The sequence below is a fragment of the Denticeps clupeoides genome, chromosome 6 (assembly GCF_900700375.1).
Source record: "Denticeps clupeoides chromosome 6, fDenClu1.1, whole genome shotgun sequence".
Classification (NCBI taxonomy): domain Eukaryota; kingdom Metazoa; phylum Chordata; class Actinopteri; order Clupeiformes; family Denticipitidae; genus Denticeps; species Denticeps clupeoides.
This window is the reverse complement of record NC_041712.1, coordinates 5,417,678-5,432,920: the sequence shown is the minus strand read 5'-3', so window position 1 is coordinate 5,432,920 and position 15,243 is coordinate 5,417,678. Positions and strand designations below refer to the sequence as shown.

At 42.9% G+C, this 15,243-nt stretch overlaps 1 protein-coding gene across 9 annotated transcripts in view; it reads left to right on the top strand.

Moving 5' to 3' along the window:
* The window catches only part of nrxn2a (neurexin 2a), a 295,247-nt gene that overhangs the window by 53,638 nt on the left and 226,366 nt on the right, over positions 1-15,243 (top strand). For all 9 annotated transcript variants that reach the window (XM_028982297.1, XM_028982296.1, XM_028982295.1 and 6 more), the window contains one exon: positions 10,121-10,141. In XM_028982297.1, coding sequence (XP_028838130.1) covers positions 10,121-10,141 — 21 coding nt within the window. The remainder of the gene's footprint in view (positions 1-10,120; positions 10,142-15,243) is intronic.

Here is a 15,243-nt window from a genome sequence, read left to right as displayed (position 1 = left end):
CATGTTGTGATGCCACATTAGACACGACCATGCCAGAAACATACGATGCAACCGATGATGTGACATACTATTTGATAAGTACAATTTTAGCGAACTAACTTAGGGATCAATTACAATCATTTTCATGGATTAGTTTCTGAAGCCCTAGTATACGTGCAGCCTTCTGTTCGTGACACCGCCCCTCATGTTCCGTCAGAGAACCTGGAGAACAGTGCCTGACTGAGCAAGAAGATGTTTTTAATTACAGGGTCTCGAGGAATCAGCCGCTTAAATAAAACGTCAGAACTCCATTGGTGAACGAATGCACTAATCTCGTTATTTTCACGCGGCACACGTTGAGCGGGTTGAACCACAACAATGCAGCATGCGGCCCGAAGCCCTGCCACCCCCCCCCCCCCCCCCCCCCCCCCACAGGTAAATTTCAGTAGGCGTTTCACCCTCAGACCAACTAGGGCCGTCAGAATCAATTAAGGCTGCCCTCCCCGCCGAAGAAAAGTAGGCCAAAGTAATAAATCAGCCTGGCGTCTCCCTCCATGTGAAGTGCAACACAGCGATGCTCTCTCACAGACACATGAAGACTGCATGAGCGCGGCGCGGCGCCGTCCTGGTCGAAACGCCACCCGGCCACCACTGCCTGAAAGCGCTGGCCTCAATCAAAACCACTCAATTACCTCCGTCCGCGCTTGCCGCCATCCCCTGTAATCAAAGCATTACGAACACTGGCTGAGCAGCCAAGTTTGCCTGACCTTCTCCTGACCAGTCATCAGTCCCACGGTTATGCCAGCAGCAACTAACCGAAGGCTTTATTATTACTTTTACCAACTATAACGCTGAGCAATTACCTTCAAACTTCGGAATCCTGTTGTCCTTGTTTATGTGTGCTAATAGTTTCCTGACAGGACTGTTAATGACTCAGTCATTATGATTAGACACACTTCATTTGTTGGGAACCCCATGACATGCCAATGACATGGTCATCAGTACAACACGCCTCTCACGGTAAGGTGTTGGGTCTATTAAAGGCTCGCGTTTAATCGAGTGCTGTGGCGTGCGCTGCCTGGGTCCCTTGTGTGGCGAGTGAACTTCGATTCCCGGACCTGACCGCACAAGCCTCTTTGATTCTGAATGGCACTGAACCACTGGCCCTGTCGCAGCCTCTCTGGTCCTGTTAGCCTATCCTCTCACTCCCAATCTGTCAGCTGGCGGCAGGGCGATAGGCGCTTTCTAACATCTCCCCATGTCCCTCTGGTCTGTGCCACGGCTCCAGCGACGATGTCAAGACAAGGTACCGCCTGGAAACTGTTTTAAGTCAGATCCAGGAATGTTTTTATAACATTCCCATATATATGTATATATAGGAATATATATGTCCCACAGCTGTGTATTATATAAACATTTTGGTTGTACAAAATCATGACTATATAAAGTGTTTATAGTAATATATGTATTTTTATGTTGGACAAAAGGGCCTGGCCATATACACTAAAACGTAACAATAAACATATATTAAAATTATTCATTAATCATTCTGTAGTTAAAATTCTGCATATATAAATATGTCTGTATTCTAGATGGAGCTGAACTGTCTTATTCTTGACTGTATTTTTTATTTCTCCAAAAGCTAATATTCTAAGAGAAGGCCTCAGCAATCCGTTTATAAATTATAAATAAATTATAAATGCTGACCATTAATCAATTTCTTAGTATTGTCTGAAATTTTCACTCTGTTTGATTTAATTACAGTTCAGTTACAATGCCATAGCACTTTGTCTTGCAGTGAAATCAGGATTTTAAACCAATTTAGAAAATGAAACAAAATTTACGCAACAGTATATTGTTTTACGTGTGCTTTTTATATGTATTTTAAAGATTCTGCACATTTCTGGTAGATTTTTGTAGCCGGAGTATTTCTTTTTTTTTTTTTTGGCTAACTCATCTGGCCTGAAAACCAGGAATTAAAAAAAAAACATTGTGCAGGTTTTTTTTATACACATGCTTTTAAAACATATTTTAGCTGATGTTACCACATAACCCTTGCATGTAATGCTCCCCTACAACATTGTTACCAGAGGACCTTTTGAAGTATTGTATTTTATATCAAAGGAAGCACAAGCGCACACATGCTGCATAACTTACTATGTGGAGTATAACCTGGAGCCGCATCAGACCTCAGTGATTTTCCAACAAACAGCGCAGCAGTTTAAAGGGCGGCCCGGCATTTAGCTGGCAGTTTCTATGAAAAGCATCCAAAGCAAACACACCCATTACCTGCTCAAACCACATTTTTTCTGCTCAGCTTGACTTATTAAGGTCAAACTATAGACCTATAGAAGACGCCAGTGACTCCTAATGATGCTTGAAAGCGCTGACAAGTAACTTTGCCCGATGAGTGGTGTGCCATTGACGAGGTTGAACCTTTGTCTTATTTTTGCATCAAAAATGGAAAAAAAAGAAAGCAAGAAAGAATTAAAAACGAAGCCACCTCTGTGCGTCTGGCCAATGCCTCTTTTCAGAAGAAACACCGCTTGGCCCATTTCTTTTTTTACTCCCTCTTCCTCTTCTTCTCCAGGGTCAGTGCCGTTCCATTGTGTAAGCCTCTAATCTACTGCTTAAGTGTGATGCTTTTGGCAGTTAATGGAGTCACTAAAAATGGATTTACATAGAGTGGTGACCGGCTGTGGGGTCCTGAAGGCTCCGACGATGAGTGTTAAAATGGAGCTGCTGTGTCCTGCACACTCAAGAAATATATACATTTGACCATTTCATGCACTTTACGCAACTTGGTTAATTACGGAGAAACTGTGAACGTTCGTTTTCTTGCAGACAGGGCTTAACATCAGGCCATATTTGTATTCCGCCAGTTCACCCCCGTGCCTGTGCGTTAGGAATGACAAAGGTTAATGGAGAATGTTTATTTTTTTATTTATTTACTTGTTGATCTGAAAGCCAATCTCAGGAACGGCCCTGCTGCTCCTCCTTTATTTTCTTTATGCCATGTATACTTTATGTCTCCAGGACTATTTATAAGGGTATGAAGCGACTCGGGAATACACAAGCTTCTCCAAGGTCACTCTTAAGACTATCACTCTCTGCTCGCTCATGAGAAGGGATCTGTGTGTCAGGCATATTTCTCGCGTTCCCTTGCTTTCTGTTTAATGAAATGTGCTTGTTAGAGCATGTCAGATTTTCTCACAGACCCCGCTAAGATACCCAAATCCCATCTCTGTGCATTCAAGGGCATGGTTGCATTTTCTTGTGACAATTTTATCTTTTTTTGTTCCCTATATAAGAAGATGTGGAATAATCAACAGGGGATTATGGGTAGCAGACTTTCTGAACTAACATAATAACCATGTCGATCACAACTTTAGAAAATCGAAATGAAATGCGCATTATTTTACAGAAACATAATCTGACTAATTAAAAAATGTTGAACTCAATAAAATGTTTTCAACCTAAAAAAGTTATGTGTTGGGTTTGTTTTACTAGAAGTGGTTTTAATGAGGAACGAACACTTACACCACATATGTGTGCCACTATTACACTGGATATTAGATAAACCGTCTAATATCCAGTGGGCTTCAGACTCGGTCAACGCCACCATTTGCTGATGGCCTGAGACATTCACGTTTTTTTTCTTGTCTACCGCAGCCTAACTTCATTACAAATCTCTGGGTCTGCTTCAGCTTGACGGGCCTGCGAGAGAAGCTGTAAAGGTTAAATAAGCCCCGGTGATTTATGAGGGTCTGCCACTTCAGCACGGCCTGAAATACAGGGCCGAGACAGACGACAACACATACACAGCGATTAAGAGATTAACTGTCCCTCTGCAGTCATTTGTGCAGCATTTATGTCCCCCTCCAACCCCCTCCAGCCCCACTCAGCCCCCTTTGTTTGTTTGTGGCCTTTCAGAAGTCCATCTCAGCCATCTCCCTCGCTTGCAGTATTTCTGCATTATGCTCAAGCAATGCATCACTTAAGAAAAAGTGCTGTGGCAATATGAACAGTGATTAATGTCCAATACATTTTTGACCATTATGATTTCTGTGAAATGTGTTTTCGTGACTTTATTTAATGTTTGTTTTTCCACTACGTGCATGGTGAATTTATTATTTTACTGTTCACTTGCCTATTACGTTATAGACCTTTATTCACGAGCATCTTCTTTTTTAAGTGTCCATCTAGTAATTGATTGGCAAGCTGTATAATTAATGTGTTTTGTGGCACCGCTGTAATGATATAAGGTGACTTTCAAATTCTTTTAGTCAGCATTCTGTTTAAAAAATATAATCTGTTTGCCTTGTAAATTAATGTAATGTAAATCTGCTGGCATTGCCTCTATGGCATCTAATGAATTTTTCCTCCTTTTACACACCAAAAACTGACACTGTCCACTATACATTGGTATTCATGTTAACCAATACATCCAACATTGACCTTCCAGATGAAGATGGTTCGTCACTTTTGACACAACCTCCCTTTGAAATGTTTTTGTGAAAAGAAGTGGAACTAGGCTGTATTCACCCCATGAACTCCAGTAGTAACGCCTGGTTTTGTCTGCATCTGCAAGCTCACCAAAAGCAAACAAAATGCAGAAACAACGAATGCAGAAAGCAAAGAGAAGCTGTATTCATCTTTAACAGTGAGCACATTTTGGCCGTATCGCAGTTCCCCCGTCCAGCACCTACATCTACTGGAGTTTCCCTACATGACACTGAACACAATAAGTTAAAGGTGCAATTTATGTAATCCACGAGTTATGGGGGCAGTATTTCAACAGAAACAGAAATGTCAAATATCAGACATCTTCCCATTTTCAGGATAAACCGATTTCCGAATTCATGGCACTAGAAATCATTAGAATTACTTACCAGGGTAGCACAGTTCAGTAACATTTTACATTTACATTTACGATAAGTAGTTACAGGGACAGTCTCCCCCTGGAGCAACTTAGGGTTAAGTGTCTTGCTCAGGGACACAATGGTAGTAAGTGGGATTTGAACCTGGGTCTTCTGGTTCACAGGCGAGCGTCTTAACCACTAGGCTACTACCACCCAGTAACTACACAAAACAATTGTTTTAGTAATTTACAATCACGGCATTTAACAGACACACTCATCTAGTGTGAGTTTCAATCGGTAGTTACAGCGACAGTCCTTCTCAAAACCCAAGAGGAGCTGCTGGTAAGGCCACAGCTCACGCCCGCCGAGCTCTCTCGAACCCTCGCACCCCTCCTTACTCTCATGCGCGTGGCCTCCTATAACCCCTCCCAGTTGCATGAACTAATTTAAGCCTTTGCAACACCCATGAACGCAACATAAAACAGACAGCTGTTTACAGGTTACCATTGTCCTGACCTTTTTAAATTATACAATGCTGACAATTTTAGGGTGTAATACCTGAGCCTAATTGGGATTCTTCATCTCTGTTGCTCAGCTCCTGAGAGGAGCAAACTATTGACGGCAACAATGATGTCTGATTTTTTGTCCTCGTCCGCTCGCTGCTGCGAGTCACTCAAAGACAGGCGGTGAGAATGTGGCTTTAATTAGGCTGGGTGGGAGCGTGCTTTCCGTATTCTCCACTACCGGATAGTGGGAGCTGGCGGTGTGTGTGGGACTACAGTGCAGCGTGTTCTCATTAGCTTTAGAAGGGAGTGCTGTGGCCCTCAAGCCATAGGATCTCTCTCAGTACCTCCCTCGCGGGCCCTTTCACCTCATTATCCCCGCGGCACGGTGGTCACAAACATGCAGCGCAGGTGTGACTCATGCCGTGACACACACTCAGCCAGACACACATGCGTACACACACACAAGATTAGCCATATGTTGAAATATATTGATCTAACCATTCGAGGGTCATATAGCATTACTTAAAACAATAATATGACTAGAATAATTTCCCAACATTGTGTTGCTGCTGATCTGTTGAATAATGCACCCCTTCTTGTTAAACAGAATCATAATTATACAGAAAAATTATTTTTCCTTGTTAGGGATATAAGACATGTTAGATGGTTGCAATGAGAGTTGCATCCCCCAAGTTCTGCCGATGCACTTCACTTCAGTCGGCCTAGCTGCCGGTGTTGTGAATTTCTTTGCATGGTTAGAATCCTGCTGGTGTGTATCTGTTCATTTTTTTTTTCACCTGATATTAAATTGCTTCATTAAATTGGAGAGTGGCATTACACAAGAATGGTCCTGTAAAGTCCTGATGCCTCTTGCCCACTATTTGGCCACTGTCAACCCTAATCAGCTTTTCATGTGTTTCCAATTACCCTCATTACATATAAGGTCCCAAGTTTATCCATTCCCCTTTGCTCATCTGTGTTGCATGTCTATATTTGTGTAAGATGGGAAATTCGAGGTCCATGGCATTTTGTGCTTTGGTCTTTTATAAAACTCCCCCAAGCAAGACATGTCAAAAGCCAGCAAATGGCCTGAGGTGCCATGACGGGAAAGTCTTGCCCGGGGTGGATGACCACTGTCTTCCTGTATCTGTTTGGACAAGGCAGAGCTATCAAAGGACAATCCTGATTGGTCTGTGACAACTTTTTTGGGAGTCAGATGTTGAGTATAAAGGAGTTTCTCTTGTGGGCTGCGTTCTCATCTCTTCCTCCTTCATCAGGGGCTCGGGAGGCCTCCCCCCCATTCCCAGCTTCGGGGCCTTTCTCAGTCCTCCCCGTTTTTCCAGGGCCAGGCTGCCACTCTAAAACCTGTTTCACGGCTCTCTCTTTTTCTCTCCCTCTATCCATTTCTCGTCTTTTATTTAGGGTTTTTCTGTAATATTGGTACCTTTTTTTTAGATACAATCTTAACATGTAACTGCAACAATAATCTACATATGAAAGTGAAGGTGCACACAATGAAATGTGTCCTCTGCTTTTAACCACCACCCTTGGTGAGCAGAGGGCGGCCATGACAGGTGCCCGGGGAGCAGTGTGTGGGACGGTGCTTTGCTCAGTGGCACCTTGGCGGATCGGAATTCGACCTTCTGATTACGAGGTCGCTTCTTTAACCGGTAGGGCACCACTGCCCCAGAAACATATTTTAATCAATTAGAAAATGTTCATTCTTGTAACCTGACCCTTTATGTCTGGGTAACATCAGATGAGTTTAAATACAGTGCTTGCTTTTTTTACATTTGCGATATCTGTGCTATTTAGTTCCATACTTGCCATGAGTACTATATCAGTTTAGGTGATTGTGCCTGAGTTTTTTTTTTTTTTTTTTTTTACTGATCTTCACCACGTTGGCCATTTGTGTGCAAGGATGACACTAACCTGATTCAGTTCATAACATCATGGTTTTGATCAGAAAATAATATTTTAACCAACATTGTTGGCTCGCCTTATATGTTACTTGCTTATTATGATTAGGTAGCATGTAATTAATTTCCTTCTTCACACAACAGAAAGTGCACTCTTACCAGTACAAAGCATTCTGGTCTATCATTATGTGTAACTGATTATAACGAAAATGAGTTAAAATAAAATAAAAAGATACATATCATTTCCAGAAAACAGGTTTAAAGCTGTATTAATAGAATAACAATGCATTCCAGCACACAGCTTGGTGTGATGATCCATGTCATCACAGCATGGTGTGACACAAACAAGTAACAGAGACTTTCAAATGAGGGATGTTGGGTTCTTACTCAGTGCTTTAAATATGACCTTTTGTACAAATAAGTTGGCCAGTGTTACAAATTTGCTGAAATGATTAGTGAATTAGAAAATTGTTCATTTCCCTTTAAAAATAATATATAAACCAATCATCCATAGCACTATGACCAGTGAAAGCAGGTAATCAATAACAAATAATCAATAAGATTGATTTATTTGTTACAGTGACAGTGGGCAGGATGTATTAGACAACAAGTGAACATTTTGTCCTAGATGTGAATATGTGGGCAGGCGTATGGATTTGAGCGACTCTGACCAGGACCAAATTCTGATGGCTAAATGGGTGGGTCATAGCATCTCTAAATCTGCAGTTCTTGTGGGATGTTCCTGGTCTGCATTGACAAAGACCAACCACAAGCAGTCCAAGAAAGTGTAAAAAAGACCATGTGTTGTGGGGGAAGAGAATAGAGTGTGTAGAAAAACTCTTTCTCCATCCATACAAAGCACTGTATTCAACCACTCCAATTTGATGTTACCTGGCAGAAAGAGGCATGGCACAATAGAGGTTAAAAATTAACAGTTTCTAATTTATTAACACCTGTAAATAATTATTGTAGTTACATGTGAATATTGAATGTAAAAAGGTACCAAGGTTACAGAGAAAATAAAAATGAGAAGAAAGAGTAAAGAGGGAGAAGAAAAAAAGAGGGGGAGAGAAAGACTCAGAAGCCTTCCGGCTTCCGATGGAAAACCCCCTGAGCAAGAAAGCTCAGAGTCTCTTTTCCACATGTGAGCAGACCTTTATACCCCTGGCCTACAGGAAGTTGTCACTGACCAATCACAACCTGTTGTTTCTGATGTCACGCCCCGGGGCCTCCCATTTGGGGAAGACAAAGAGGGTGGGCGGTCCTGACGGCTGATACTTCACACGTTGCCGTCAGACAAAAGGCGTGTAAAACAGGGGTGCCGAATTTTCACCCACAACCGTCGACGACAAAAGGCGTGTAAAACAGGGGTGCCGAATCTTCACCCACAACCGTCGACGACAAAAGGCATGTAAGACAGGGGTGCCGAATCTTCACCCACAACCGTCGACACAGGAATGTCACACCTCCCCCTGCAGACATCTGTTATGCAAGGCAAAAACAGGCTCCTGTGACGTCCATTCTTACAAAAGGAAATCCAGTGAACCTGAGACAGGGTCATGACAGTGTGTTGACCAGAAGAGCTACTGTAGCTCAAACTAATGAAAATGTTCATGTTGCTTCTGATAGAAAGGTGTCAGAACACATTATAGTTCATTGTGTAAGGGAATGCATAGTGACAAACGTGTCATGCTGACCCATGGCCAACAAATGTGTATACGATGGGGGCACGTGAGCATTTAGAAAGGATTGGAAGGGGCATTGAAAGATGATGAGCCCTGCCACAATGGTTTAGGAATGGTTTGAGGAACACTGTGGGTCAGGATGGGATACATGTCAGAAAAAAGGACACAATTGCAAGACTTACAGGACAAGGGATTTACTACACAAACAAGTAACAGTAACACACATTAGGTGGAATGATACATAAATACAGTAATCAGGTAAACACGCAATGGCACATGAAAACTCGGAACATGGGACCGGGTAACCCCACAGAGTCAGGACCCCCAGACACAATGATATGACCTCCAAATTACCCAGATTTCAATAAAACCGAGCATCTGTGGCACGTGCTGATTACGATTGTCGCAGGTATTTGGACTCCACTGAACACACAATCCTACTGTAAATGTGTATTTATTGATTTATTGCTCTCCCTGACCCTGTTTCCACTGTCATGTTGCTCCTTCATCCCTCGAGAATTGAATGTTACAAAGGTGGATATGAGCATTTGCCACAGTTATAACACAATCAAGAAATCAAGGATTTAGGAGCGGCACAGGGCTTTGTGGAGATCTCGGAGGCATTTTGTCGTGGGAGGGAAGGTTCACCCTCGACCTTGACTCTCCTGTTGTGCTGCAGAAATCAATTGTTTTGAGGCAAATAGAGTTTGTATTGCATTTAGAGACAGAATAGATTTTCATCCATATTGATGGAAAGCATCTTCGCGTAGTTCTTTTTTTTTTTTTTGCCGCACACATTGGTATGGGCCGCACTGGGAAAATTTTAACTCTCTCATTCGTAAAAGTGACACCAACGACTTGTATGTTTGAATTTGGTTCTTTTGCCGGTTCACCTGCTGGTGCATGAAATGACTTGTGTGTGTGTGTGTATGCGTGACCACACCGTATGCTGGCATTGTTTAAAACTGTCACAGACACGCCCCGCATTTGATGATTCGTAATCCAGCACTGCTAAATTGCTGTGGACGGTGCCTGTAAAATTAATCTGCCTGCGTAATAATATATAAAAGTTATATTTTGTATGCTTATTTTCTATAAGTATAATATTTGTTGGTTAACGTTGTATGTCTCTCTTTTTCTTCCCCTTTCATCCCTTGGCGGCCATGCAGCTATGCAGCAGGTGCTGGAAGGTAAGAGGACTGCTTTTTTTTTTTCCTCCTCCGCTCTCTCTCCTTCTTTCTCCTCCTGCAGCTCCCTTGTGCTGTTGAGCCAGTGGGAATGACAAGATAAACTTTTTTATTGCCTCTCCTCTCTCTGCCCCATGCACTTCGTCCATCTTCCACTCGATTTCTCTTCCTCTCTGCCTCAATTTTTCTGCCTCTTGCTCTCTGTGTCCCTCAGTGTTCTCCCATCTCTTCCCATATGTCTGTTTCTTGTTTTCATTTCATTGCTTTTTGTCCATCTTCTTGTCTCTCTCTCTAACGCGCACCTAATATTTTTGGTCTGTTGTTTTCCACCAGTCTCTCTCCCGCTGGGCTCTATTTTGACCATCAGACACATAGCTTGAAGCAGAAGGTGCAAAGCCATTTTTGAGTGTGTTCAAGAGGTGCGTTGCGGGTGTACAACGCAATAATCCAATCAAACTGACTCGATCATGTGCGAAGTGAAGTACCACTTTTCCACCTGATTATAACCTGTAATTAACGTAAAGTAGTAGGTTAAATAAAATCATTTCTGAAAGTATTGTTAAACTGTTCATTTCATATTTACACGTGCAGTAAAAAGATCCAGAATCCCTTCCACGACTGAATGAAGCTGCACGTTGAGGTGCTTATATGCAACGTGAGCTTCGTAAACCAGCACTTTGCTGGAATGATTTAATTCTGCGCCTGTGAATTTCAAAATAGTCACATGCATATCCTCCCTTTCTTTCTGTTTGTCAGCCAGAGTCTCCCACTCTGTGTCAATTTTGTCCTTCTATCTCTCTGTCTGTCCTTGCTCAGTCTGCCCCTTGCATTGTATGTCTCATGTCTTTTGTCTTCCTCTCTAAAATGCTTCTTCTGCATTTCTTACTTTCAGCTTTTTTTTTTTGCAGTCGGTCTCTCTCTGTCTACTCGGTGTCCCTCGCCTCCATCCTCCTCTCTTTGCCCATTTTTCTCTACATATGCTTACATGTTTTTTTTTCTGTTAATTCAACCCTCTCTCTTCCTCTCTCTCTCTCTCTCTCTCTCTCTCTCTCTCTCTCAGCTGTTCTGTGGTCGGATTTTGTACTGCTTGTGGTGGGGACAGTCTCCCACTTCCTGCTCTCTGTGCGCATCCTGTGTGCTTTGCGGTTGCCGAGGCCGGCGTAGCGGATTCTCCGGCGTCGTGCCGCATTAATTCCGGAGCTCTGCAAGCGAGCTCCGAGATGCAGACGGGGGCTGTTGGGATGATCGACTCCTCCTGTGCTACGGTGCCGCTGGTTCGGCTTGGGGGGGCTCCGGCCCTGGTGTTTAGGGAGGGCTGCTTGTGAATTAGCCTGCATAAGTGTAACTGTAGCTGGGATTAAGGCAGCCGCCAGGGCCGGTGGAGCTGCTCCGACCGCACAGCACAGGGCTGGTGGGGAGATAGATGGGCCCTCGCAGCGCTCAGCTTAGTCCCTCAAGACGAGGCTTGACACTCCATAATGCTTTGGCAAATGTTCCAGCCGAATTGGAAGTGGGCTCAGATTTTAATCTAATTTTGGGGTAATTAGAGAGGAAACGCGATCCCAGGCATCTATCATTGTTTTAGGGAAGAAAGCTGCCATAATTTGCCCGTTCATGTTCAGTTTGTTTACCGCTGTTCTGCGCTATCTCCATGATTAAGTACCTAATCCCAGTGATCAAAGCGTAGGTGCTATCACGGTACAATCAGGAGCATTTGAGCCATGCCGTACTGAGAGCCTGAAATAATGTGTTTACCACGGGGCAGATGTGATCTTTGGGCCTGATATGATGTATCGTAACTCCGCTGGTTGCATTGTTAAGCACTTAGCAAGGGTTTCCGTTGACTGCCTAAATGAGACGTTTAATTGTCCGCTTCCTGTTTTCCTTTGAGCTGTAGATTGTCTGCGACATTATCACACTCTGACAAGCTTAATGCATATTGGGATATATTAGGCAAAAAGCGTACCCCCCCCCCCACACACACAAACACACACACACACACACACACACACACAGGAATGTCAGCAGCGAAATGATGATGCCAGGTACATAATGTGTGAAATGGGTAACCTTGTTATATTACCCTGCTTTATTATCATCTGGAGCAGATCATGTAATATGCAGAAATTGATTGATATCTATTCTTGTAAACATGCTGTGTCTTCATAAACGTGTCAAACTGGTATTTAATTTATCGGCGAATGTTATGGTTTTGGGACTGAGGCCAGGCGGCCAATTGCTTTCAAATCATTTCCGCTAATCAATTTCTGCATTGTGTGTTGTACTGGTGCCCTGCCTAGTGGGTTGTTCCTGACTTGTGTCTCAATTACCTAACTGGGTGAAATATTGAATAAAAACCGTATTGGGATTATGAACGCGTTTGCGAGTCATTACCTACATGGTTTTACAACTTTGCTTGAACAAAATTGTTAGAAGTTTATGATATTATGGCACCTATCGATATTACTAATAATGTTGTGATATTATTTTATGGCAGTTTGGCTCGATCTGAACATTGCTCTGATGGGCCCCATATTCGCTGTGACCCTGGGTGACTTTATTGATCACTAGAAGACATTTCTATCATTTAAAACAGAGATATAGATTTTCTAGTTTATTTGGTAGACTTTGCTTTTGCTGATGCTGAAATAATGCTATTCCTAATTAGAACCTTGCAGAACCTTGTTGCGGGCTATCCAAATGTGTAAAATGGATAAAAAGTATAACATATTGCATGCATTTTTAAGATACATTTATACATTTAAGATATGGCAAGCATGTGGTATTACATTTTTTGGTGCCTAATTGCACTGATACATGTACCAAAGGCCAGCAGTATAAAGCACGGCAGATCACCAAAACGACAGATCCAACAAATCCATCACACGTCCTTTCATTTCTGTGCGGGGTGCTTGAGTGCTGCCCTCGTTCTGGCCCACATCTCTCCCTCAGACGAGGCCCTTTTACAGGCACTCGTTTATTCAGGCCAGCCCTGGGATTGCGTTTTCAGAAGGGGGATGTCAGTGAGGACGCGCAGACAGGCATGAGACGATGATGACTAAGGCTTCCCATTCCGACTGCCGGCTTTCAGACGCGGCCTTTAATCACCGCCCGTACCCCTGCGAGGAGCCAGAAAGCTATAGCTTGGACTGCGGCTAACATCAGATGGCAAGCGTAGTGCGGCGATACGCCGCTGAGGGAAAGCCTTTCAGTGCTTATTGGATTAAAAGCCTTTCACAGGGTGTCACCATTTCCTTTCCGTCGCTGGATGCTTGAAAACAAAGATGACACTCATTCAATGCAAATCTTCCTCCCTCTCTCTCTCTCTCTCTCTCTCTCTTTTTGTTTGTTTCTTTTACCCCTTCTGCTCCTGAACGATGCGATATGACATCTCCGCAGCTAGTGTCTTAGTGCCCCCCCTCCCGTCCCCAGAGCTCCCAGACAGAAGTCCTGTTGCATAAAATCATGGAGAATTGTGTGTGGCTGTCTCTCTGCGCGGGTTTGATCCAGATTACTGTACCGCTGTAGTCTTCCTGACGGGAGGTGTTCGCTGCCTCCGGCGCGTCTAGAGAGCCGCCTGGGCCAGAGATGTATTTGTCATGTGGTGTTTATCTAGAGCATTTGAGTGTTCATGTGAGTAATTGAGTGCTCGCAATGACTCTAACCCCAGAGATTCTTCTTTTTTTCCTCCCTTTTTTGCACCTCTGCATTTAATTGACTGATTAGCACAACGTATTTGCTTTGCGGAAACACTCATCTACTTGGCTAAGCCTGATGAAATGGCGGTTTGCACTGGCTGGATAAACCCTTCTCTGTCTCTGTCCTTATTGGAACATCCTGAAGGATATTCTCAATGCACATGAAGCTGTTGTGTCCCATATGGAATGTATCCAAGGTCAAAATATTACCATATATGATGGTGCTTTTTGTGTGTGGTTGTGCTGATAGAGAGAAGATGCATGATGATACAGGGGCTGAGGCACATTTATTAAATGTCTCAATTTTGTGCAAATCTAATGTCAATTTTTTTTTACAATCTATATCTCTATGTTGATCTCTTTACATTATCTCATTATTACTGGACGGTAACAATAAAAAAGTAATTTGATAGTGTTTTTTTTTTGTTTTTTTTTTTCCATATCTTAATTTTAAATTTTCTACATAATGCAAAAGCTGCAAAAGTTTTATATGTTGACATATTTGATCCACTGTTACTTATCATATTACACCTCTGGGCAACTTAATAATTTTACTCCATCGTTATTGTACTCCATCTTTTTTATCATTGAATTTAGGTGAGAATCTGCTATTTTTTAACCAAAAATCCTGGCATAGAGCAGAGCAACACACAGAGAGAGAGACTCCAGGTCAGAACGAAGCCTCTTTAAATGCATCCGAACAACGAATCAACGCACAGAAGACAGAGCCTGCAATTCCCACAACTCCTCCCTAAGGAGGTCAAGCCAGCCTAAAAGCAGACAAAACAGACATCAGAAGAACAAAAAGAGGAGCAATATGGCTCTAGCTGCACAGGAACATAACAGTCCCAACCTGAAGATCTAAACAGACCCGATGCATGTTAAAATGGACAAACTTTCTTTCCAGACATTTTTTTTTTTGTGCAAAGCTATGTGTGGAGAATGACAAAGTTTCAGTGTTAGATGGACGAATGGAAGGATCGCCCAGTGGTGCAGGCTGTGTGTGTGTTTGCATTCTGTCCCCTTGTTGGAAGGGTTTTTCTCTGAGTTCTCCAGTTTCCGGTGGATTGGTGACTCTAAATTGACTGTAAATGTGTGTGTGTGTGTGTGTGTGTGTGTGTGTTGTGTGTGTGTGTGTGTGTGAGTGCCCAGGGTGAGTCCAGTGTACCAAGATGAGCTCTGGCAGCCATGAGTAACCGGACTAAGCGGCTATGGAAAGAGAGTGAATGAGTGACGGAGAGATGGCTTTAGATATGTACCAGCAGTTTATGTAAAAAGTACAGGACCTAAAAGAAAAGACTGAAGCACATTAAATCTACAATATAATACCCCAAGATGTGCAATATGGAAAGTGCAGTGCACTTTTTGACCACAATGTTTGCCGAATTGCAAACCTTTTGTGAAGAA